At 48.2% G+C, this 23761-nt stretch overlaps 2 protein-coding genes across 13 annotated transcripts in view; one reads left to right on the plus strand and one right to left on the minus strand.

Annotated features, from left to right (window-relative positions):
- FANCM (FA complementation group M) overlaps window positions 1-23653 on the minus strand; it is a 51646-nt gene extending 27993 nt beyond the window's left edge. For all 12 annotated transcript variants that reach the window (XR_003541074.2, XR_003541073.2, XR_005566492.1 and 9 more), the window contains exons 1-9: window positions 23180-23653; window positions 22120-22292; window positions 21157-21234; window positions 20733-20891; window positions 2999-3130; window positions 2066-2198; window positions 1728-1856; window positions 1191-1292; window positions 208-392 (exon numbers count right to left, since the gene is read on the minus strand). Coding sequence is in view for 9 of the 12 variants with exons in the window: in XM_027723063.2 (XP_027578864.2) it covers window positions 208-392; window positions 1191-1292; window positions 1728-1856; window positions 2066-2198; window positions 2999-3130; window positions 20733-20891; window positions 21157-21234; window positions 22120-22292; window positions 23180-23609 (1521 nt within the window). In the remaining 3 variants the exon portion in view is untranslated. The remainder of the gene's footprint in view (window positions 1-207; window positions 393-1190; window positions 1293-1727; window positions 1857-2065; window positions 2199-2998; window positions 3131-20732; window positions 20892-21156; window positions 21235-22119; window positions 22293-23179) is intronic.
- LOC113988956 (heme-binding protein 2-like) lies at window positions 10068-19371 on the plus strand. Its single transcript, XM_027723079.2, has 5 exons — window positions 10068-10306; window positions 13611-13702; window positions 15040-15181; window positions 15629-15812; window positions 16384-19371. Exons 1-5 carry the CDS (start codon window positions 10090-10092, stop codon window positions 16553-16555), a joined length of 807 nt encoding a protein of 268 aa, XP_027578880.2. The 5' UTR covers window positions 10068-10089; the 3' UTR covers window positions 16556-19371.
- Window positions 23654-23761: the final 108 nt, after the last annotated feature.

The raw sequence follows: 23761 nt of genomic DNA on the forward strand, positions 1-23761 counted from the left end.
TAAATATATATAAATATATATATATAAATAGTTTATATTTACATATTCTGTTCAGTGAGTATAATTTTGGATACTCTGACAGGCACTGGACTCCCCCAATGACAGTAGAAGTTCAGCCGCTTCCACACAGTGTGTACTCCTGGAGTTGTGCACACAATTAATGCTTTTTTATCACTATTTCCTGGTACAGCCTCCTCTTTTCTGTACCTCCAGCTGCTCCTTCTGGGTGAAGCCTTTGGTGCTCTTCCCCGTGGAGTGTCCCACGAATGTCATGGCGCGGACAGCCGGGCTGAGGCGGGACAGCATCTCCGCGATCTCCTGCACGCTGTCCCGGAAGGAGGAGAAGATCATCACCCTGGTGTCCCCACAGGGGCCCTCACTCCTCTCCTGATCTGTTGGATCAGAAGAAGCAGCAGGATTTTAGCAGAATTAGTAATGAAAAAGGACAGGGCATCAGACGAGTTACACGTTCACAGCTCCCACCTCACTCCATGGGAAGCGGGCAGAAAATGCTCCAAGACACACCTCTCAGAAAAATTCCCTTTGGAATCAAAGCAGTGCTCTAATTTTGGGGAACTGACACCAACCACGGTAAGATTGTCCTACATCTGAGGTACCACCACTAAGGTTACTTGGGAAAGCTCAGGTTGGAGGGCAAGTGTCTTGGAATGAAGTTCAAGATTCCCTGTTCTTCCAGCCAGGCACTGGAACAGGCTGCCTGGGGAAGGCTGGAATCACCACCCCTGGAAGGGTTCAAAAGGCCTGTGGATGGGGCACTTGGGGACATGTAATTCTTGGCCTCAGGCTGGATATCACAACTTTTAGCCTCAAGCTCCTTAAATATGCTCATCTTAACTCTGCAGGAGGCAATGGCAGCAGAGCCCTGAGGGAAGGGTCCAGAACAAACCCTGTGAGCAGGGCAAGCAGGAGACAGGGAAACACCAGGACAGAGTTTACTATCTCTGTTTTACTCAGCTGTTGGAGCATTTTAAATCAAATTAACAATGAGAACTCCTAGAACATTTTATCTTACAGAAATTTTATGGTAAAGTCCTTCTAGAGAGGACTTGTCTGCACAGAGGATACAAACACACAAATTAGCACAAATCAGGAGACAAATCAGCAGGATATTACTTGTTTCCACCCCCAGGTTCAACTGGTGGGGTACTTTTTGAGTTGTTGGTACTTACCAGAGCACCCCTTTTTCCAGGATTTGAAGTGTTCTATTACAATTTCCTCCAATTTCCTTAATTTTGGATGGCTGTAGATAAATTCCTTTTTCTTTCCCAACACTGGAAAGGCAACAAAGCAGTGAAAGACATCAGTAAACCTGCAACAAGCATGAAGGTTTAGTGAACTTATCTGAGTAAGATACCCAAATTCCTGACACTAATTCTAATTGCACCAACCCACAGCAATTAATAAACTAATGACAGAAGCACATTTGTAAAGCCCAGCTTTGTGAGAAAGTGCTGTTACTTTTGTTACAGTCACACTGGAAAAGACATTTAGTCAAACAGTAATATTATAACCTTCATTTTAAATCAAATTAAAATCTTCAAACACAGAAAACTGGTTTGGAAGTAGCTAAAACCACCAAGGGAAGAGAGAGAGGGAGTGAGAGAGGGAGGGGACTGTTGGGAAGACAATGTGGAGTGAAGAAGAGCAGCCAAGTGCAGCACAAGTTTTAAACAGGAATGCTGTGTCCCCAAGAGGGAAATCCTGACCTGTGTCACTCCTACAGACACCCCCAGTCTCTGGGGCCACGGCTGTGTCTGAGAACATGTCTCGGAGGTGCTGGTAGAGCTTCAGGAAGTCCTCGTTACGCCCCAGCTCGTTCTTCGTGCGGGTCAACCCTGTGGGAAGAGTTGGAATACCTCAGGATTCAGTTTGCTTTCCCAAATGTACTCTGTCTTTAACACTGCTAATATATTTCCAGCTGGGATCAAGGGAATAAAGCACCAATTCCATTTGCAACCCACTTATTCTGTAAGTTGCCATACAGATGAGGTAAATGAAAAGGAGGAGTGGAATGAAAGGAAGGATGTTCCTGAGGACATTTCACCTTTGGCTCCATCCATAATTCCCCAAAGGTAGATAAACAAGGAGCGGACTCCCATCTGCAGCAGCAGCTCATACCCGTGGTATAAACTGATACAAAGGGCAAAGTCCCCTTCGATGATGCCTTGCTGGATTCCCTGTGGAACAAAACAGACTCATCACTGAACCAGGAAGTGACTGAGGAGCAGGAATCACACTGCATCTCCTGACCAGAACCAGACTGGGGGCTGGGAAGCAGAGCCAAAGCCCCAGTGAGCAGCCTGTCTATCCCAACCCTCAGGGAACAGATTTCACACAGCCCAGTGGAGACAATCCTTTTCCACCTCCAAAATACCTGTATTATCCTCCAGGCTTAGCTCATCTCCCCTCAGCCTCTGACAGCTGAACCACCCACCCATCTGGATGTGGCAAAACAAGGGATTTCTGGCACATCTACCCAGGCTATGAAATGAAGGCAGGAAAGTTGCCTTGCTTACTGTGAAAGGGATTTCCCAATGTTCTTTCTAAGGTACACAGTGGTTTTTTAGGCAATGTTCTTTAAGATTACAAAATTTGACCACTCCCTGACAAGTTACAGAGAAATAGGAGCAGGAATGTAGCTTTGGGGGGAAAGTGTGAACTTTGCTGTGAGGAAGTACAATCTAAGTCCTCAAAACAATTTCACTTTGGAAATGGAGTCCTTAATCTTTTCCTTAACTTTTCTATATTGGCATCAAGAAACATGGAACAGTTAAGTATATTTTGCAGATTTCATAGATGATCGTTAAGGTCCTTTCCAACCCAACCCATGCTATGATTCTATGATAATTTATTCCAGGGCTAAAACCAGAAATCAAACCCAGAAATCTACTTAAAATGTCTCAGGAAATTTGGTACCTATGGATAATTACTATTTATCCCCTACTTTAACGACATGAAATCAATAAAAGACACTTACCACATGCTGTGGAGAGGGGTTTTTCCTATACTGATCCCTTGCCAGGATGATCTGGTACTTGGTCAGGCTGGGAATGTCCCTCCTGGCCAAAACTCCCATTCGGATCAGGCGGCCGGCGAACGCCTCGAGCACCTGCAACCCCAACACAGCCCCTTGAACCTGCTTCCCTGAGGACCTGTGCCTCCATTGCACACACAGACACCTCCTGCCTCCAGGATAACCCTGTGTCCACCCTGAACTGGGACGGGGAAACACACCCGGAGAGCTGTAAGGGCACAGAGAGGGAAGGGAATGGGATGGACAGCCAGGCCTGCAGCTCAGGCTGCAGCTCCTTCTCTCACTGCTCACATCAACTTCGGGGGCAGTTTGGGCACAGAACACTCGTGTTTCTCTTCCACAAGGCCAGATTAGGTGAGGGGCTGGCCAGGAGGTCAGACACTGCATGTGGGAGGGATGGGAGATGTGAGCACAGAGGAATGAGCACCAGCAGTGGGTCCCGTTTCCTCTGGAATCCACCCCAAAACACGCTTAGTTTTCACCCATCACATGTACCTGCTTTCCACATCGGTGCAACAAGCAGAATAACCTGCACTAATGCATCCTAATCCTGTTTTTCCTCTTTGTTTCCCAGCCTTAGGTGGTCAGGATTTTTGCACAGACTTAGTTTTGCGTGAGCGCTAACTCGGCCGTAATCGCAGTAATCAGATTTGTCCCACAAACGCTGTTTACAACCTGTTGGTCCCTCGGCCAACGGCCCCAAAAACATCTCAGGGCACAACAACAGGCTCTCCAAAGGCAGTTCCCTGTGCCTGCATCCATGCACACCATGTTTCCCGAGTTTTCCAGCCACTCCAGCACCAGCACAGCTGCCCTGCACTGAGGGCTATAATGTAGCAAATGCCTAATCCCTTTAGAGTCCCTTCAGCCCCCTGAAGATCATCCAACTAAACCAATAAAAACAGGCCTCAGTCAGGCCTCCAACACTGATCCAGGCACACCTGGAGCCTGTGAGGAGAAACTCAAACCAGAATCCCAGAATGGTTTGGGTTGGAAGGGACCTTAAAGCTCCTTTGTTCCAATCACCTGCCATGGGCAGAGAGACCTTCACAGAATCACAGAATGCCCTGAGCTGGAAGGGACCCACCAGGACCATCCAGTCCAGCTCCTGGCCCTGCCCAGGACACCCCAACAATCCCCCCCTGTGCCCCAGAGGATCATCCAAACCCTTCTGGAGCTCTGGCAGCCTTGGGGCCGTGCCCACTGCCCTGGGGAGCCTGGGCAGTGCCAACCACCCTCTGGGGGAAGAACCTTGTCCTGAGATCCAACCTGACCCTCCCTGGCACAGCTCCAGCCCTTCCCTGGGTGCTGTCCCTGGTCACAGAGAGATCACTGCCTCCCACTACCCCAGGCTGTTCCAAGCCCCATCCAACCTGGCCTTGGACACTTCCAGGGATCCAGGGGCAGCCACAGCTTCTCTGGGCAACCTGGGCCAGGGCCTCCCCACCCTCACAGTAACCAATTTCTTCCCAATATCTAATCTAAACATAATCTAAAATCCCAAGAAAAGGAGTGGGAATAATTGCCAGCATCAACAACAGCTGCATTAATCCCCCAAGGAATCAGAAATGCAGGAGAACTTTGGAAGGGTGAAGGAAAACTTGTGCCAGCAGCAGCAGCTGACCTGGGGAGCACCCACCGTGCTGGGGAATTTCCACCCTGCCCACTCCATCCCCATGGGTCCTTCCCAAGCAGCACTCTGGAGCCAGCAGGATAAGCTGCTTACAGCAGATAAGGGCTGCTGATAAAGGGAAATCATGGAAATGGAGCCAGAATTCTCAGTGTTTTGGTGCATCTCAGGTTGCTCCTCTTTCCTCTGAGGGTGGGAGGCCCTGGCCCAGGTTGCCCAGAGGAGCTGTGGCTGCCCCTGGATCCCTGGAAGTGTCCAAGGCCAGGCTGGAGCAACCTGGGCTGGTGGAAGGTGTCTCTGCCCATGGCAGGGGTGGCACTGGGTGGGCTTTAAGGTCCCTTCCCACCCAAACCATTCCATGGCTTTACTCTGGCCTTGGCACAGCTCCCCCCTGCCCATTCCATGTCTCCTGGGCAGTTGGATTCAGACCAGCCACGGGCACCAAACCCCCCCCGAGGCCAAAGAGCTCCCAGGCACTTCCCAATCCCATGTCCAGGTTCTCCTGTATCCCCAGAGAACCTCGGTCATGGCCTCCCACAGCTCCCAGGGAAAGCAAAGCAAGACACTCCATCCTGAGGCATTCCTTCTAATTAAGGCTAATGGATTAATTAGACCAAATAAACCACTAATACCACTAACACCAACAACAGGCAAACACCAACTGGAAGCTACAGTAGTGCCAGGAATTTCTGAAGGAAAAGGGAAAAAAACCAAAGAAATCAAATGATGTTTTCTTAAAATACAGTCAAAACCATTACCGAGGCACAGAGAAGGCTCAGTGCACAGGGGTCTCTTATAATATTAGTGAGAACAAAACTAAAGATATGGTTTGGTTCTAATAGTTTAAAATTCAGAACTTTGTGTTTACCAAAGAGTTTGTTATTGTTCTGTCATTTTTCGAGCCAGGCTGTACCTGACAGTCCCTTTAAAAGGACAGAGGCAGAAATGTCTGTGCCAGCTTATAGAAAAAGATATTTATAAAATCAACAGAAATGTTGACCATGCAAGGAATAACTCAGTGCTTTTTACTTGAATGGATACCCCTGGAACAGCTCATTACCCTTCCATCAAACCCTGAACAGCTGGACATGAGGACACTTGAAATGCTGAGGATGAAGCTTAAACTATGTCTGAAGTAGTGGAAATGGAGTCAGTCTGAACACAAATGGTCCTCTAGAAAAGCAATTAATGCTTTCATTAAAGAGCAATGCCCAACAAGTATAATATTTCAGCTCTGGTTTGTTATTTCCTACACTTGTTGCAGAGCTGTTTTCCGAACAGACATTTTCATTACAGGTACTTTTGTGTTTTATCCCTTGACCCAGTTAAAAGGTATAAGAAAATGATATTGTCCCTGTTTGCTCAATGTACACCCCTGTCTGATTTAATCACCTTCTGCAAAACAAACCCAGGCCGGCTGTTATGAAAGACAGCGGGATCCAGTCACCTGGAGCTTCAAAACTACCCGGGAACAGTAAACATAACCTACTTAGGAGAGACACAGGAACAGGCTCTGCTCACTCACTGCATTGATCTTGCCTCCGTACCTTCATTTTTAATTACAAAGATGATACTTCTGAAAAAGTCCCCTCAGTCTTTCCAAAACATGGCAGTGTCATGTTCCCCGTCTCACAAACAGATTGCAGAATTAATCCCAATTAATAGCTCGGGAGGACTCGTGGCTTTCTGCAGCTCCCTAGATGGAGGCTGGGGCTGACAGATTTACAGCCAGCACATAAGACACGACTGGTTGAGTTATCCCACCCTGCACTCAACTTGCCAAGAACACAAAGACATTTCTGTTCTGAGCTATCTCCCACAGCAAACCACAGGTTCTTGGAGCTTGTACCCGAGATGAGCTTAGAACCTGTTTTTGGAGCTGAGGGCTTGTGTTACCAGACAAAGAACTGTTACTGTGCCAGCTACACCTCACTAAAAACTGCTTTTAATCTGTTTTCTGTTGGCACAATAAAAACCAAAGGCTCTAAACTAATGCCCTGGCCTAATTATTTTACTGTAGATTTGAAGGGTTCTTTACCAGAGAAAAACACACATAAAAAACTGGGTTTGTAGCACTTCTTTCCCAGCAGAGAAGGAGGGTTGGGAGAAACCAGCAGCTATGCAGGTTGTACCTTCCCAGACCGAGGACTCCAAGGGTTTCCAGCACTCCCAGGCTTCACTGACAGACCTGGCTGGGTTTTACACACCTTTCTGGCCTTAAATAGAGCTGCCCCTCCCTTCAGCCCCTTCCCCTGCGCTCCCAACTCCCACAGCTCCAGCATTTTCAATGCCCAGCATGGAATGCCCAGTTGGCAGGGACGTTAAAGCCCATCCAGTGCCACCCCCTGCCATGGGCAGGGACACCTTCCACTAGCCCAGGTTGCTCCAACCTGGCCTTGGACGCTTCCCCCAGACCCTTCCCAGCACGCTGGGGCAGGTGCTGGACTGGTGTGAAGGAAATGAGCCCACACGGGGTGTCCATGAGGTCCCACCACCCCCCAGCTCTGTGGGAATGTCCACATGCCCCCAACACTCTGGTCTGCCTTAGTGGGATCACTCAGCCCAGGAGCAGGGAAGTAACAAAACCAGCTCCAGAACAAATCCAGAGCTCAGTTTTAGTTCTTCTCCCGTAAAACTTCAGTTGTGACAACCAAACTAACTGAGGGAGAAAAGTGCTATTTTGTTCAAGCTTCCTCCTGACATTTCTCACCTTGCCAGGAAGGAAAGGAAAACAACAGGGACACAGCAGGACAGGGTGTTTTTAAGCTGATCTTGTCGTTCTCCAAACCCAGTACTGATCAGTAATGATCTTGGCACTGCTCAAAGTTTTGTGCTAAGCTCCCATTAACCCGTTCAGACCCTCCACAGTGTCCCAGGGATGTGTTACACCCTGAGCACACACTGTTCTTCCCTGGGAGCCGGGATCCATCAAAAACATCCAATACTTTGTCCTCTTCCAACATCTGACTTTTCTGCTGGTACAGCATTTTTCAGTTCTTAAAGGTTATAAAACAAGAAGATCTACAGTTTCTACTTTTCAACTAATTTCACACAGAACAATTTTACCCTATCATTTAAGAAGTTATAAGAAAAAAGTGGCTTTTCTACATCAACCTGCCACTCGGTGACAGTGACTGTCAGCCCTTTGCCACGGGACAGAAAGGAGCATCCCACTGAGGATGTTTCAAATCCATAGTTTTTAAGGTTGAATATTAGTTTTTCTGTTCTATTCAGAGGTGTAACTGCCAGGAATGCACAGAGAGCACAGCACTACCAAACCCATGTTACCTCAAGAGTGGCTGCTTATTAGCCAGCAGTCATACACAGAATTAACAACTTCGGGGACAAAACAGTAAATACAGCAAAAATCAGCTTTGTTCATCTCTAGTAACAATGAGTTATTCTGTTATCTGAGCAGTGTCCAGACACAGATCATGACACTTCTTCAGTACTCTATCAAATGCAGTAATTACTAACTCATCAAAACCAAAGACAAATTAAATACAGAGATTTTTAAAACAGGATTTTAAATTCCTCCCAGCCTCTTTCTCACAGTCAGTGTTCTGTGGCAAGTCTCACATATAGGGAAATTTAGTTGTGATTTTAAACAATTTTTCAGGTCATCTTTTCATTTTCTTTTCTCTCATCTCCAGCAATGATGATTAACAATCCTCTAAACAGAAATAACTTCGCTTAAGCAACTAATTTTCATTATAACTTGAACAAACGAGTTGGGACTGTTTTCCCTGAGAAAGTGCTGGAATTACTTAGGCAGGACAGGCAGAGGAAAAACCTCCACATGTTGCCTCAAACAGTCCTGTCTTCTCAGGAAAAACAGTTTCCTGGAAAAAAACCCTCCAAGAGCCAGAATGCCCTCACTTGTTAGGAACAACCCAGCTTCCAGAATTCTGTGGAAAATTCCTTACCCACAGCACTGCAGCTGTGTGACGTGGAGTTACCTGTGGATGGATGGATGGATCCCACTGTGCCTCCCCTGGGGGTCCCTGCCCACAGCAGCTGCTCCCCACTGGAAGCTCAGCTGGATGTGAGAGGATAACCTGGCACTGCCCCAGCCCCCCTCCAGCACACGGTCAGTGAACCCTGTGCTCTGCACTGACCGTGAAATCACATCAGCTCACAGCCACACACTCACACCACATCCAACCCTCCCCAAGGATTTGCCTTCCCAGGGATTTCAGCTCCGTCTGTGAGGCTGATTCACTGCCCACAACCAAGAGGCCAAACCCCCCCCATGGGGCTGAGCTTCACTCACTGCAACCACTGCTCTGAAAAAACCCTCTCCTGGGATGTTCCCACCCGCAGCTGCTCCTCCCTTTGTAATTCCCAAAGGAGCACTCCATAGGAACGGCAGGACTGTGGTCTGTGCTGTCAGGAGCACAGTCAGGACTTGCAGTCTGAGCTTCTGAAGCAATTCACAGTTCACTGTAACAGCAAGCTCAGCCCCCGGGCTGGGGTAACCAAAGCCGAGCCTGGGGGAAAAGTACTGACCAGAAACCGGGGAAAAAGGAGAGGGGGCAGATTAAGCATCACATCAGAGCCAACAGTCCCATCCCCACAGTCCCATCCCTAACCTCTGGCTTTTCCTGTAGGCACAACAGAGCACGGGAGAGGGCTGTTTCCTACTGTTCTAAAACTCTAAATGCCCTGAGATTCCCCTTCCCTGCCTGCACACAAAGGGCCACAACACTCCTTTCACCTTCAATTTGGAACGAAAGGCAACTCCACACAGAGCCACGTGCTGCACACAGACCCCCGACTGACACCCAGCTCCTGCCTTAATTGCCACCACCACCCCAGAGCGGGGCTGCTCATCCCCCTCGCTGTCAGCCACGCTGCTCTCAGCAAGGGCAACGTTATGCAGCTGAAAACTTCCAGCGCTGGACTTCGGTAACAAAATATCCCGTGGCTTTTACACTAACCGCAATGAGTTTGGAATCATTTTATTCAGTTCAGAGACCTCCTGAATAAAACGAGAGATCCGTCTTTAAAGCACGGTTTGAAAGCAGTAAATAAAATCAGGACAAAGAAGGACAAACAGGACATGCAGAGCAGTGGGGAAAATAAACGATGAAGAGAATAGCTGGGAAAGAGGGAATGAGTGAAAAAACACACATGACACAAAGTTCTTTAAGTTCTGCACTGCTCAGACCCTACAGCACGTGGTGGGAGAAGCTACGGAGCCGCAGGGCCGCCGAGGAAAGCGGCTGTGCGCAGGGAGCGGGTGTCCAGCCCTCCATCCACGTATCTATTCTCCATCCATCCCTCCCTCCATCCCCCGGCGCTGGGCGGGCAGAGGCGGGCGCTCCCGCCCCCCCAATCCCTGGGCAGGGCGATCCCCGATAAAGCCGCGGGCGCTGGCAGCGGTGCCATCCCGGCTGAGGCCATGGAGACGGGCGGGTGCCGCATGGGCGGCGCGGGGCCCGCCGCGATCACGCTGGAGGAGCTGGACGGGCTGGAGGAGAGCCCCGACTCGGCGTACCACAGCCACGGCAGCTCCCTGGAGGAGGAGGCGGCCGAGCGCACGGACGACGAGGAGCAGGAGCGGCTGCTGAGCTACTGGCAGAGCGTGGGCAGGGGGCACCAGGTGGACGTGCCCCGCGGTAAGCGGGATAAGCCGCTTAGGCAGCGGGAGGGAGCCGGGCTGCTCCGGGCCGGGCGGGCGGGCCGGCCCTGCAGAGCGGGCTGGGAGCGCGGCACACAGCACAGGGCACGGCCAGAGCACCCGGGGGACTGCTGCAGCTCTGGGACACCCCGCGTCTGGGACTAAGAGAGCTAAAGCTTCGCCCGGGGCGATGCAGAGGTTCCCAGAGCTGTAGCGGCACCGGGGTGACCTGTTCGTCCTAGAACGCATCAAGGCGAGGTTGCAGTCCTAATTAAATATTGAATATTTGCTACCTGCAAAAGCATTCTTGTTTGGAATAGCTCCTGTCAGTGCTTCAAAGAAAGATGGTTGTATTTAAAGACGGCACAGAGCAAACAAGTAAAAGGATCAACTTTGCTTTTTTGACAGCGAGCCTCCCAGGCTCATCTTAGTCGCAAATTGCTCATTTTCAATTTTAAGAAAGACTGGAGAATCCGAAAGACTGTAACAAGTCAGGTAGCTCCAAACAAGCAGCAGAGTCACCGCAAACTCAGCTCAACCAGAAACTGTAACTGCTCAGAGAAGCAGAGAGATCTGAATCATCTCTGCTGTCCAGGTAACTCACCTTCCCCGAGGTGGGAACCAGAAAACCCTGAACAACAGACTGCTCTAGACACCACCAAAATGAAATTACTGCTATTTAAAAACTCTTCCTGTAATTCAGTGCAGCAAGGAGACTCCAAACTCCTTTTCAATTCATATCTTCAAGTCTCATCTTAACTTAGTAGTGGTTTAACACTGAAAATTAACCTGCTAAAAGAAGGGTAAGATGACTCAACAGAGTTCTCTGCCTTGCCTTGTTCTCAGTGCCCTCAGAGGGGTCTCTGGATGCCCTGTGCCAGCAGTGCCATCCCATAGTTTCAACACACACTCCAGCAGCCCCGGGGTTGTGTCTGGAATCAGCACATCAAATCCACAGGGCAGGAGGGAGGGGGAGAGGAGGGAGATCCCCATTTAACACCCCGAGTGCAGCGTCAACAGCTGGAGGCCAAAGGGCTCCTTTAGAGCAGCAGCAAACTCAGTTCCTTCCCACAAAATTCCCCAGTGGTGTGATACATAGTGAAACCCTGCACTGAAACTCCTAAGGTCCACCAGGAAGGATACAGAGTCCAGGAAATATGTCCAAAGTAGCATTTGACCCCATTTCAGTTACTGTGTTATAGAAGGGTTGCTCTGTGACACTCAGCAAATGTTACAAAAAGTAATACAGAGTAATAGAAGGTCTTTCTTCAGGTCCTGCCCAGGGCCCGGTGGAGGCAATGGAGGTGACTTTCCAGGAGGAGGAATCCCCCTGGCACTGGGAGAGGCCACCTCTCTTCACTCTCTGCTCCCTGTGACAGGGACAGCACCCAGGGAAGGGCTGGAGCTGGGACAGGGAGGGTCAGGTTGGATCTCAGGGAAAGGTTCTTTTCCAGAGGGTGGTTGGCACTGCCCAGGCTCCCCAGGGCAGTGGGCACGGCCCCAAGGCTGCCAGAGCTCCAGGAGGGTTTGGATGATCCTCTGGGGCACGGGGGGGATTGTTGGGGTGTCCTGGGCAGGGCCAGGGGTTGGACTGGATGGTCCTTGGGGTCACTGCAGCCCTGACTGCAGCAAACCCAGCTTTCCTGTCCCACTGCTCCCTGCCAGCCTGGCCCCGGGCAGGCAGAGCCCTCCACACCCGGGCAACGGGAGGCACAAATTCACCAGCTGAGGGACAAAACTCCCAGAAGGACTTTAATTAGTTGTAATCCCTATCCCGTGCATTAATATGGAGGGAAAAAATATAACCCACCCATTTATCAATAAAGTGATCTAAATATAGAGTTAACTTTTCTTGAGACCTAAAATGCTTCCTAATTCTTGGAAAACTAAGTGCTGAAGGCTAATCTACTTTTTACTTTTTCCTCAGCCTCCAAAGAGATCAATTTTATAAGTCAGTTATTAGTTACATTTTCAATGTTTCTCAATTACATACTTAAAAAAAATGTTTCAAATTATCTCTAATGTAGCTTCCTCACCTTTATTTTTTCCCTCTCATTTGTTTAAAGATCTTTACTGTTCCAAATAGTCTTAAAGCTAAAGCCCTGCACTGGATGTCAGGACATGGAGGTTTGATTCCCAGCTCAGCTACAGATTTACCAAGTGACCTCAGCCAAGTTAATTCTCCTGCATCTTAATTGTCCTCTTCCCTGAAACATGGATAATGCTCTCTTCCCCCATTATCCTGCCTTTTCCACTTAAGATCCTGAGGCACTTAAAACACCCAGGAAAAGAGCTCTTCCAGCTGGATTGTGTCCTTTTCCTGCATGTCCAGCACACACCATGAGGGAGCAGGGCAGAAATCCACACCCAGCCTTTCAAAGCACATAAAACTGAATTTCTAATCCTCTATCAAAGCACACAAATGCCTTTATCATTCAGCTTTGGAAGGCAAGGGACCAAGTCCTCTGGAAGAGAGGCTTCCCATACCTCAGACTAACCCTATATCCACAGCTTCCAAGCCTGTCTGTCAGGGATCAACTCCTAAGCAGAGTTTATTTAGGAACTTCAGCCAGGATTGATGTCAGGGCAACCACAGTTACAAATACACCTAATCCAACCACACTGAAATGGCTGAACTGTAGGAGAACAGAAGTTCTAGAAAATGCCAGTTTTATTCATGGAACTATCATTTATTTGCTCCTTTTATCCACTGGAGCTGGGCTGGAAACAGCACCAACACAGGCCTTGCACTCAACATATGTCCTGACTAATAATGCACTGAAACAGAGAGATATCAAAGAGATGCATTTTACTTCTTTTAAGAACTATTAATATTTATATTTTTATCTATATAGAGAGATACAGATAGATACAAAAAGTAAATGCAGAAACATCAAACTCTAAGGTAAAATTAGACATTAAACACCTGTAGGAAATGAGTGACCACAGCAGTATTCCCTTGAGCCTGTGACCAGGAGCAGTCAAGCCAATTTACCTCCTGTGGATCCACAGGATTCCAACACCAGGAGAGTTACCAGAACTGGGAATGTCACCTGCACAGAGCCAGAAACTGGCCCAGAAACTTGGGGAATTGCAAATATGAGGAGTGGGAGAGGGAAACCTTTTCCTAAGGGTACAGAGGCAGGAGCCAGGGAACCTTTCCTAAGGGAAGTTCTTTCCTTTCCTAGTGAAGAGCAAACTAAACTGGTTCCACAGTCCCCAGAGCTTGACTAAGAGAAGGAATCAACACATTTCAGTCTAATTTTTCAGTCTGAAGTGGGATCTGTGTCCTTGTGTTGCAGACATGGCAGAGCCCATCCAGCAGCTGACCAGGAATAACAACCCCCAGGAGAGACAGAGCATCCCCTTCACCCTGATCCAGCGCAAGGAAAAGGTACTGCTGCCCTCCCCAGCTGGGCTGGGCACCCACACCTCACTGCACAAATATGGCTCCTTATCCAAGCCTTTTAACCAGTCAGGATTTCCACAAATATGGCTCCTTATCAAACCCTTTTAACCAGTCAGGATTTCCACAAATATGGCTCCTTATCAAACCCTTTTAACCAGTTAGGATTTCCACAAATATGGCTCCTTATCAAACCCTTTTAACCAGTCAGGATTTCCACAAATATGGCTCCTTATCCAAGCCTTTTAACCAGTCAGGATTTCCACAAATATGGCTCCTTATCAAACCCTTTTAACCAGTCAGGATTTCCACAAATATGGCTCCTTATCAAACCCTTTTAACCAGTTAGGATTTCTAACACCCCAAGTGCAAAGCATTGTAACTGTTTAACTCATTTCATTTGGAACATCTCACCCCTTTAACAAGTGACTTTTCCTTTTTGTAAAGTAAAAACTCTCAGGTAACTCAGAAGATAGCCAAGAATTACAGCCTTTGTGACATTTTATAACTGATTTAACAAAAAAAATCCCATGTTTTGACATTTGAAATAAAATGCCCGTCTTCTTCATTTAAATTGGTTCTTTAAATCTGCTTCTTTGCACAGTCACGTGGATAAAACCTTAGCAAAGAGTACTTGAAAGAGATTAATATCTGAATTTCAAACCAAAGATGTACTTTTGTCTCACAGATCATTACCAAACAAAGCAGCAATTTGCAAACCCATCTCCTCCTCTAATAAAAATCTGAAATAGATGGGAGCAAATTGCTTCCAGCTCAGGAAATGTGCCAACAAGGGTCTAACCTTAAATCAATAAACCCAGAAAACCTTTACTAACCACCTATGAAGACTTTTTGTCACATTTCTTTTAAATAATAAGTCACATTTATAAATATAATTGGAGCATGCTTCATCTGAACAGTTTGGGACTCCTGACTGTTTTATGTTGTAATGAAAAGCAAATTCTCAGTACCTACTGTAACAAATGCAGCTAAAAAATAAGGTTGTCCAGTGTTAATTGCAAATAAATGGTTAATACAGTCCCAAGAAATGTCAGTTCCTTATTTTGAAGGAGAACTACCCAGAAATCTGCTGAAATAAGTTGTGGTCCAAGGTCAGCAGCGTATCCCTTCCTGTGTTTATACTGAATAAATGATTGGTATATGTTGATATATTGAGGAAGGAATGAAATTCATGTTCCTCTCAAGATCACCTCCCTGACAGCTGAGAAAAGGTGCAGTTGTTCTGGTGCTAAAGGTGTATTTGTTGGGGGGGGGGTTCTAGCTGCTGATATTGAAATCCTAAATCCTTCCCTTTGTGATTGCAGCTGGGAGACCTGCTCTATGAAAAAAGGCAGTACGGGAAGGCCAAGTGGGCCTGCATAAAAATGAAGGAGAAACAGTACGAGCAGAGCATCTGCCTGGGCTTCATGAAGCTCATGAGGTACATCTGTGAGCAGAACTCCTCAGGTAAGGGGCACCACCATTCTGCACTGCACTTAGACAACCACATTTAGGCACTTAGTTCCCTAATTGGGGAGGTGCTTTTATTAGCTTTCCCAAATCCACCACCCTGGCTCTAGCCTTTCCAGAAGGATCACAGAAATCATGGAATGGGTTGGGTTGGCAGGGACCTTAAAGCTCACCCAGTGCCACCCCCTGCCGTGGGCAGGGACACCTTCCACTAGCCCAGGGTGCTCCAAGCCCCGTCCAACCTGGCCTTGGACACTTCCAGGGGCAGCCACAGCTTCTCTGGGCAACCTGTGCCAGGGCCTCACTGCTGCTTCCAACTTGGAATACGCGGCCCCAGCGCCTAAAACATCCTGTTAGTAACCCTGGGGGGTTTATAGGACTCAGTGTGAGTTCAGCAGTCCAGCACAGCACATAAACACTCCTGCAACACCCTGTGTCCCCCAGGGCTGTACCTGGGCATCACCATCCCCATCGTGACCATCGTGCACACCAACGAGTCGCAGTCGGCGATGACCCCGGCGGTGACAGTCGCCTACTACCTGCCCGAGGTGCTGCAGGACGAGCCCCCACACCCCTTCGACTCGGACATCAGCATCGAGGAGTGGCCTTCCACCATCGTCTACAGCAGGTCAGGCACGGCGGGCTCTGCTCTGGGAAAACTGGGAAACGGGCAGCTCTCAATCTGGGCATGGCACGTCTTTTAAATCAAGTTATAAAAGGTAACAAGTGGCAAAACTTGTAAAAGCTGCCTGGAAATAATGGTTACCAATTTATATGAGACAGGCTTTTCCCCCAGAGGGTGGTTGGCACTGCCCAGGCTCCCCAGGGCAGTGGGCACGGCCCCAAGGCTGCCAGAGCTCCAGGAGGGTTTGGACAATGCTCTGAGGGACGGGGGAGGATTGTTGGGGTGTCCTGGGCAGGGACTGAGGTTGGACTGGATGATCCTTGTGGGTCCATTCCAACTTGGGATATTCCACGATCCCATGAATTAACTGGTATACTGATGCATCTGTAAATGTGTGATAAAACAGCACCAGGCTGTTCTGGGTAGTTGGGAGCAAAGCATCCGACACGGCAGGGACAAAGCTAAGATCATCATCTTAGACACAGCATCACTGGTGACACACAACCGAATCATTTAGAAGGCTCCAGAAAACCTGGATGTTACAAAGAACCTGACGTGAAGCTGATTGTTGCAGGAGCTTCAGGGGCATCACCAACGAAGACTCGATCATGAGAGAGATCAGCGTGCTGGCAGCCATCCTGGAGAGCCCCGAGCTGTGCCTGCAGGACACCTTCATCATCGCCGGCTACACCAACCCCGCCGCCGCCAACCGCCACAACGAGATCTGGTTCCTGCAGCGGCCCTGACCCGCCCGTGCTGCCCTGAGCTGCCTGTGCTGCCCTGCTCCCCCAGGCACAGCTCCCAGCTCACCCACACACCAGGTGCCCGACCCAGAGAGTTCAGCGACGGGGCTTTGAGCCCCTGTAGGGAGGCAATCCCCCAGCTCAGTCACCACACCCAGGTCACCCCAACACAGTCCCTGTGTCACCTTGGACAGTCTCTACACAATTTTAATGAGGGTTTTAGCACTTTATAAGGTAGTTCACCTTATCTTTTGTTTACAAGATAAGGCAGGCAGAGACCTCTCCCCTCATCCACTTGCTGGCATCCCAAGACTGCTTGTCTTGGGATGGTCCTTGGGGAGACCCTGGAGCTCCTGCTCTGGGCACCCGGTGCTGCACAAAGACCCCGCTGGGGCAGTCAGTGGGAACACACCAAACCCACCTCAACATGCAGAAAAAGAATGTCCAGGTCGTAGTTCCTGAAGAGAACTACCAGATTTAGCCCCCTGGGATTGACCCAAGGAGTCAGAGTAGGCCAACGCCGACTGCTTTGGATGTCCTCATCCGTGACACAAATCCTAAAGCTTACCTCACAAAGCACCCAACCAAAGGACTTTTAGTCTGGAGAAGAGACCAAAAAGGCACCACAGTCCTAATGCTCATTGAAGTTTCGATAGCAAAAGTTACAGGTTACCTTAATCCCACACTCCCAGGAATCCCGTGACTGTCTCTGGCATTCCTAAATAGCCGCTGGTTATTTTTAACTCCAGTTTTCTGAACGCTTTTTTCTCACAACTTTGCTGGATGCTAAAACACTGCAGCGAGGTAATTAATTTGTTCAGTCCTTTTGCCACACCACTAATGTAATAACTGACGCAAATATTCACAGAATCACATTAAAAATCCCAGCTAGAAGTGACCTCTGCAGAGAGAAGGGCCAGGCAGAGCTGGCTGCTCTGGCTCTCACATGCCTGGAGTTCGAGCAGCTCCAGGGATGAGGAGTCCACAGCCCCTCTGGGCCCTGCTGCAGTTTGACCACCCTCACTGTGAGAATTTTTTCTTCCTAGTATCCAGCTTGTGGTTTCTTTTGCCCTTCACCCCCAGGATAATCCTGCAGGTAGACAGCTGCCTGCCTGGCAGAAGGGCTGAGAGCAGCATTCCCACTGTTTCACACAGCCCAAGGGCACCTACTGCACTTTAGAACTGGGGTAGCAAACAGTTTTGCTCTCAAAAAATCCCTCCTGAATGTCTCCCCCTACTGATATGAAGGCAGAGTTTATGCTTAATAGAAGTGTCTTTTTATATAAAATTTATTGAGTATATCACCAGCATTATTTATTGATTGCAGGATTTGGGGTTTAAACAGAGCTTTTGTGCTCTCTAATCACAACCTACAGACCAGCAACCAGAACCAGTGGCTGCTAACTCCCAGCAGAGTGAAAAAATAACTCCAGGCATGGATTTATGGAGTACTTCTGGAAGAACCTGAAGCCTCCTGTTCCCACTGGCTTTAAGCTTAACCCAAAGCCTCTCCCTGAGCAGCAGGATCAGAGTGCAGCTGGCCCTGGCTTAAGTGGGACCAAGGTGCCCTCTGGTGCTTGCTGGGTATGGAGATTCCTTGGGACACAGCAAGGAGAGGGGGAAAATGGAAAAAGAAAATAAAGAGAGAGAAAAGCCTTAGTTTTAACACAAACAAACCAACAGTCCTCGTGGGGAGGAAAAAAAAATCCCAGACCAACAAAAATGCAATGAAGGATCTCAGCCTGGGAAAAGGAAAATTAAAAAATGCCAGCCAGTATTAAATTAAAAGCTCTCAGCTAACAGAAAACAATAAAAAGTTTTTAAAAATTCAGTTGAATAGAGGGCCCAGGGAGGAAGGTTTTGTTCTCAACCCCCCCCTCCCCCGCCAAGATTTTTAAAAGAGCAAATACAAATAATTTTTTCCTTTGGCAAGATTTTATGCCAAATTAAAGAGGTTTCTGCAATCTGATTGCTTTTGCCAGTCAGAGAAATTATCTTACTGCTTTGGCACAACAGATGCTGAACAGTCCTTGGAAGCAGTGAAATCCTCCCACCACACAGCACCAGTTTGTACACAGTTTACATTTGAAACCTCTGCTGCAGAAAGCACTTGCTGTGTCTGGTGTCCCTTCCCATGGGCAGCCCAAGCCCTGCCGTGACTCGGCTCCTGGTCCTACAAACATGCCTGTCCCTGAGACAGGAGCAGTGTCTGAGTGTGCTGATCTCCCACTGCAGCCAAGCCTTCCCGCTGTTTCTGGCAGACTGTGAACTCCCACGTAGTATTTATTTATTTTGACTCGTGTTAGATGGCTTCTGCTGCTGAGAAAAAACTACTTCACCTCCCGTTTGAAGATACACTTTATGGCTGTGGAACGTGGAACAGGGCTGTAACTGGCCCTCGTGAGCACAGGGACCAAGAATTCCAGCTTTTAACTGGCACACAAGGTTTATTTAGTTGTTACACCAGTGAATGCCAAGCAAACAGTACTATGACTCCAATTTCAAAACTTCATGTCAAGAATGATCACCTGGGAACAGGTATTTTATTATCCATCCGTGGCTCTCCTTTGGAAGCCACTCATGGATTTTCATTTTTAATTTGAAGCTGTTAGATTTCCACTGTCCAAAGGAGGTAATAAAACAGCATTCACCCCCATTTTTGGAAGATTAAACGATGTAGCCTTAACAGATGAGTGTTGTCCTGCATACTGTGTATTTTCCAAACAAGCATTAGTGCCTAAAATGTTTATTCCAGCTATTGTGATACTCAGGGCCTTGCTTACTGTATGTAAACACACATAAACAGAGTTTCTGTGGCATTGGTGCACTGTGCTGTTTGACACTGTCCTTCATCCCCACTGACATGTCCTGTTTACTGGTCCTGTCTGTCAGCATTAAAGATCCTGATTTCCTTGTGCAGAGCAGCCCTGGCTCTCCCTCCTGGAGCAGGGTGGGAGCAGCAGGAGGCACAAGCTGCTGGGCTGATTTTACCAAAGCCACCTCAGCCCCAGACTGGAAATGGTCACTATGAGAAACTGAGCAACAGGAACCACTTCCCAAAGTGCTGAGGCCTCCAAGGCTAAGGCTTGGCTTGCCCAGACAACACAAACCATCCTTTCACACCCTCTGCCTTGGTACAAATTGTATTTTCTAAGAAAATCAGGAGCAATTCAAATGCAAGTACCAGATCAAAGCAAGGAAACAGTAACCACTGAAGCCACAGTGCCAACTCAGGCAAAGTTTGTGCAGCCAAACAAATCTCAAGTGAAGCACCTCAAAATAAATCCCTGCACTCACCAGAGCACTCAGAGGCACCTGCAGTGATGCAAAACTACCTTTCAAGTTTCTTTTTAAAGCTTATGAGTGGACCTTCCTCATTTAAATAGCTCTCAGGTCACTGGTTTGAAAACAGCTGATGCACTCACAAGTTTGCCTTCCAGTGGTCTCCACATAACTACACCAAGACCATTAAAGTTTAAGCAAAATCATACTCTGAGGCCAACAGTCTGATACTAAATCAATCCCAGGGTTTTTTATGCCTCTTACCGAACACAGAGCACACATTTTGAACTTTTCAAAGCTGTATCTTAGGTAATACCATTTGCCTGAAAATCTCTTCCATATTTGAACATTACAGACTAGTAAAAAAAAGAGAAGGGAAAAAAAAGAAAAAGGAAACAGCTCTCAGAATAAGAAAAGAAAATCAACCAACCAAAAAAAAAACAAAACAAAACAAAAACCCCCAAACAAACAAACAAACAAAAGATAAAAAATAATCAAGGGAACTAATTACACTTACAGATGACTTAAAGCCCTAAAGAATATTCTCTAACACAGAAAATGCTTCAGAAAATCCACATACAGACTTCATAAGGCATTCCCAACATCTGAATACTTTAATCCTACTAAATTCAGCCAAATGCAGGAACCCTCAGTTTAAGTCTGGTGCCAATTCTGCAAAGACTCCTGAAAAAGGATGAGGAAAGTAATTCCATTCTCAGTTTTTCACCTGAGCTTTTTAAGGTCACAGTGGAGTTGAGACCATGTTTTTTCTTTGCCTTGTGCTCAAAGTTACCTGCATAGGAAGGTGTTGCTTTTATAAGCTACAGCAAGTCTAGGCAGAGATATTCATGTATTTCCTGTCACTGGCCAGTGACCAACAAAGAACAAACAAACTCACCTGGATGTAAGTGTTCTGAATTCCTACCAGCTCTTCCCCAAGTGGCACCACGATTTTTTCCACCTGTCTCTCGTGAGAATAAGGCTGGATTTCTGGGGAATCCTCAGCACACACCTCTATCCGAGCGATCAGTAAGTTGGAGATAACCTGCTGCACAGCCTGGCAGAGAGGTAAAAAAAGAAAAATTACTATTCCCACAGTTTAGCAGGGCTTGAATACATTTGTAAGGAAAAGCTACCCACTGCCCGTGATGGAAAACAAAAGACTCTCCACTTAGACACCTCAAGCCAAGAGCCAAGACTGTAAATAAATTCGGTTTTGATGTGGAACTGTAACATACTTCAGTACCTTGCACAGTGTTCAAACTGGTATTAAACACAGCTCCTATGTGATTATTTGAAGCACACAAGTGGGGTTGGCTCACCTTGGTGTCACTGCCTGGTGTGGCACTCAGGGCCAGGATCCGAAACTGGCTCGTGTACTTGCTCAGCTCCCTCACAACCTACCAACAGGGAACTTTCTGTTAATACCTTCAAAGGAGATTATTTCCTTATACAAACTATATCAAGGAAAATACCCACCAAGAAGGAAAAGCTTAACAAAGCGCTCTGAAAATATTCAATCATAGAATCATGGTACAGTTTGGGTGGGAAGGGACATTAAAGATCACCCCGTTCCACCCCTGCTGTGAGCAGGGACACCTTCCACTAGCCCAAGTTGCTCCAAGCCTCGTGCAACCTGCACTGGAGCACTTCCAGGGATGGGATATCCTGGAAGTGTACCAAGAACAACCCTGGTAAATTATGAAATGATTTCTCACTTGATTTAACAGAAAGATTAAGAGCACACTAACTCAGGAGAGCTGCCAAGAAGTCTGAAGAACAACTCTTTTAAGAAAAGTAAATCATGGATAATAAGTCCCATGAAATCTGAACTCCACAGGTATTATACACATATTCCACTCAATTTCTCCAGTATATAAAATTTACTTTTGAAATCTCCCATTGCTATGAGATTAACCCATGATAATACAACAAAGTCTTTGTTGATCAACACAAACCTCAGTTTTAAAAACAAAACTTGAACTGATTTTACTAAGTTAAAGAACCTTACAAAAAAAACCCACACTTTTTTTTTTTTAAATTGCCTCAGTCAAAAAGATATTTCAAAACAAAAATTATAATTTAATTCAGGCATGAGAAAAGTACCTTACAGGTATTACTTAATAACAAGGCAGTGACAATGTACAGGAGTGTCTGATCTCTTTCAAAGTTAAGGACCTCGAGAACAATCTCCCCACAGCAGTGATAGTGACACTTTATGAAGATCCTGAGGTGACTTCGGGGTTTTGTCACTGGGAGAGAAAAAGGGGTGTCTCCAGCATTACCTGGCAGTAGGCATGATTCCCAAGGGCTTTGTGGGCTTCATCAATAACCAAACACTTAATGTCCACAGCGGGACAGGTGCCACGAGAAAGGTCATTGACCATTATCTGAGGGGTAAGGAAAAGGACTCTCTTGGTATTCCACAGTTCCCGGCGGCCCAGAGCTTGGGTTCCTCCTGGAAATAAAGGAAATAACATCAGGGAGCTGTTTTGCTCAGAGTAAAACACAGCCCACGAGCTGAGAGTGACAGCAGAAGCCAGCAGGGCTGGCAGACACAGGGAACCCCAGACTGGTTTGGGTTGGAAGGGACCTTAAAAACCATCTTATTCCAAACACTGCCATGGGCAGGGACACCTCCCACCAGCCCAGGTGGCTCCAACCTGGCCTTGGACACTTCCAGGGATCCAGGGGCAGCCACAGCTTCTCTGGGCAACCTGGGCCAGGGCCTCCCCACCCTCATTGAATACAACAATGGGGATGAATTTATTGCATTAAAACACTAAATCCAGAACCACGGAAATGAAGGCTGGGAAGCTCAAGATGCCCCACAGCTGCCCACAGCCCTAAACCTCACCTACAGCACCTCCGGGAAAGGTTTGTGCCTAAAAACAGCTTAAGGCTATTGCTGCAGTAAGCAATAAGCTGCAGCCCGGGGGGCTCTGCAAAAACTTTATTAAAATGAGGAAGAAGGAAAAAGAGGGGGAAAGGGAAAGGGGGAGAGGGAGGGGAGGGGATAAACGGGAATGTGGGAAGAGCAAAGGAAGAGGGGGTGGGAAAAGACAAAAGGAAGGGGGAAAGAGGAGGGAAAAGCAAAAAAAAAAACCAGGAAAAAAAGAGCCATTATTCTTTGGCTTAAGCTTCACGCAGAGCACATTGCGTGTGAACACCCGCAGGCTGCGACCCATGGGGCTGCACCGCAGCGCTCCACCACCCTTTACACGGGCGACCCGGGGCTTTAACTACTGCAAAACCAACGGTTTACCCTTTCAAACATCTCTTTATTCTCCCCCTCCGCCGCGTCTCTTCACACTCTGCCCTCCGGGATATCGCCGCAGCCCGTACCTGTCATCTCCGCCATGTCCCGTGCCGGGATGCCCATGACTCGGGCACACGCCTCCATCTGCTGAGCCACCAGCGGCTTGGTCGGGGCGAGGAACAGCACCTTCCCGGAGGGGAACCAGCGGTAGAAGTTATACATGACCACGGCGGCCACGAAGGTCTTGCCCAGCCCCGTGGGCAGGCACACGAGGGTGTTGGCCAGCAGCGCGGCGCCCGCCATGCGCTCCTGGTACGGCCGCACCGGCAGGTTGGTGGGGTAGATCCATATGGATCCCGCCGCCTCGCTGAAACCCTCCACGGGCACGGGGTCCGCCGCGGCGGCGGCTGCCAGCAGCAAGTCATCATCGCTGTCGTTGTCCGCGCCCTCCTCTTCGGTTTTACCCTCAGGCGCCCGCCAGACCTGAGGCAAAGTGCGCTGCCGCCCGCCGCTCATCCTCCCTCAGGGAGCGGCGCGCCCGCCGCCATTTTGTCGCTTCCTCAACGCCGCCGCTTGAAAACGCCGCCGAGGGCGAAGGGGAGGGACGGGAGGCGGCTTGGCCGCCTCCCGCCCCTCCCCTTCGCCCTCGGCGGGTTCCTGGCCCGCCC

Source organism: Pipra filicauda, unplaced genomic scaffold, assembly GCF_003945595.2.
Source record: "Pipra filicauda isolate LSUMZ 115617 unplaced genomic scaffold, ASM394559v2 scaffold720_size194830_pilon, whole genome shotgun sequence".
NCBI lineage: Eukaryota > Metazoa > Chordata > Aves > Passeriformes > Pipridae > Pipra > Pipra filicauda.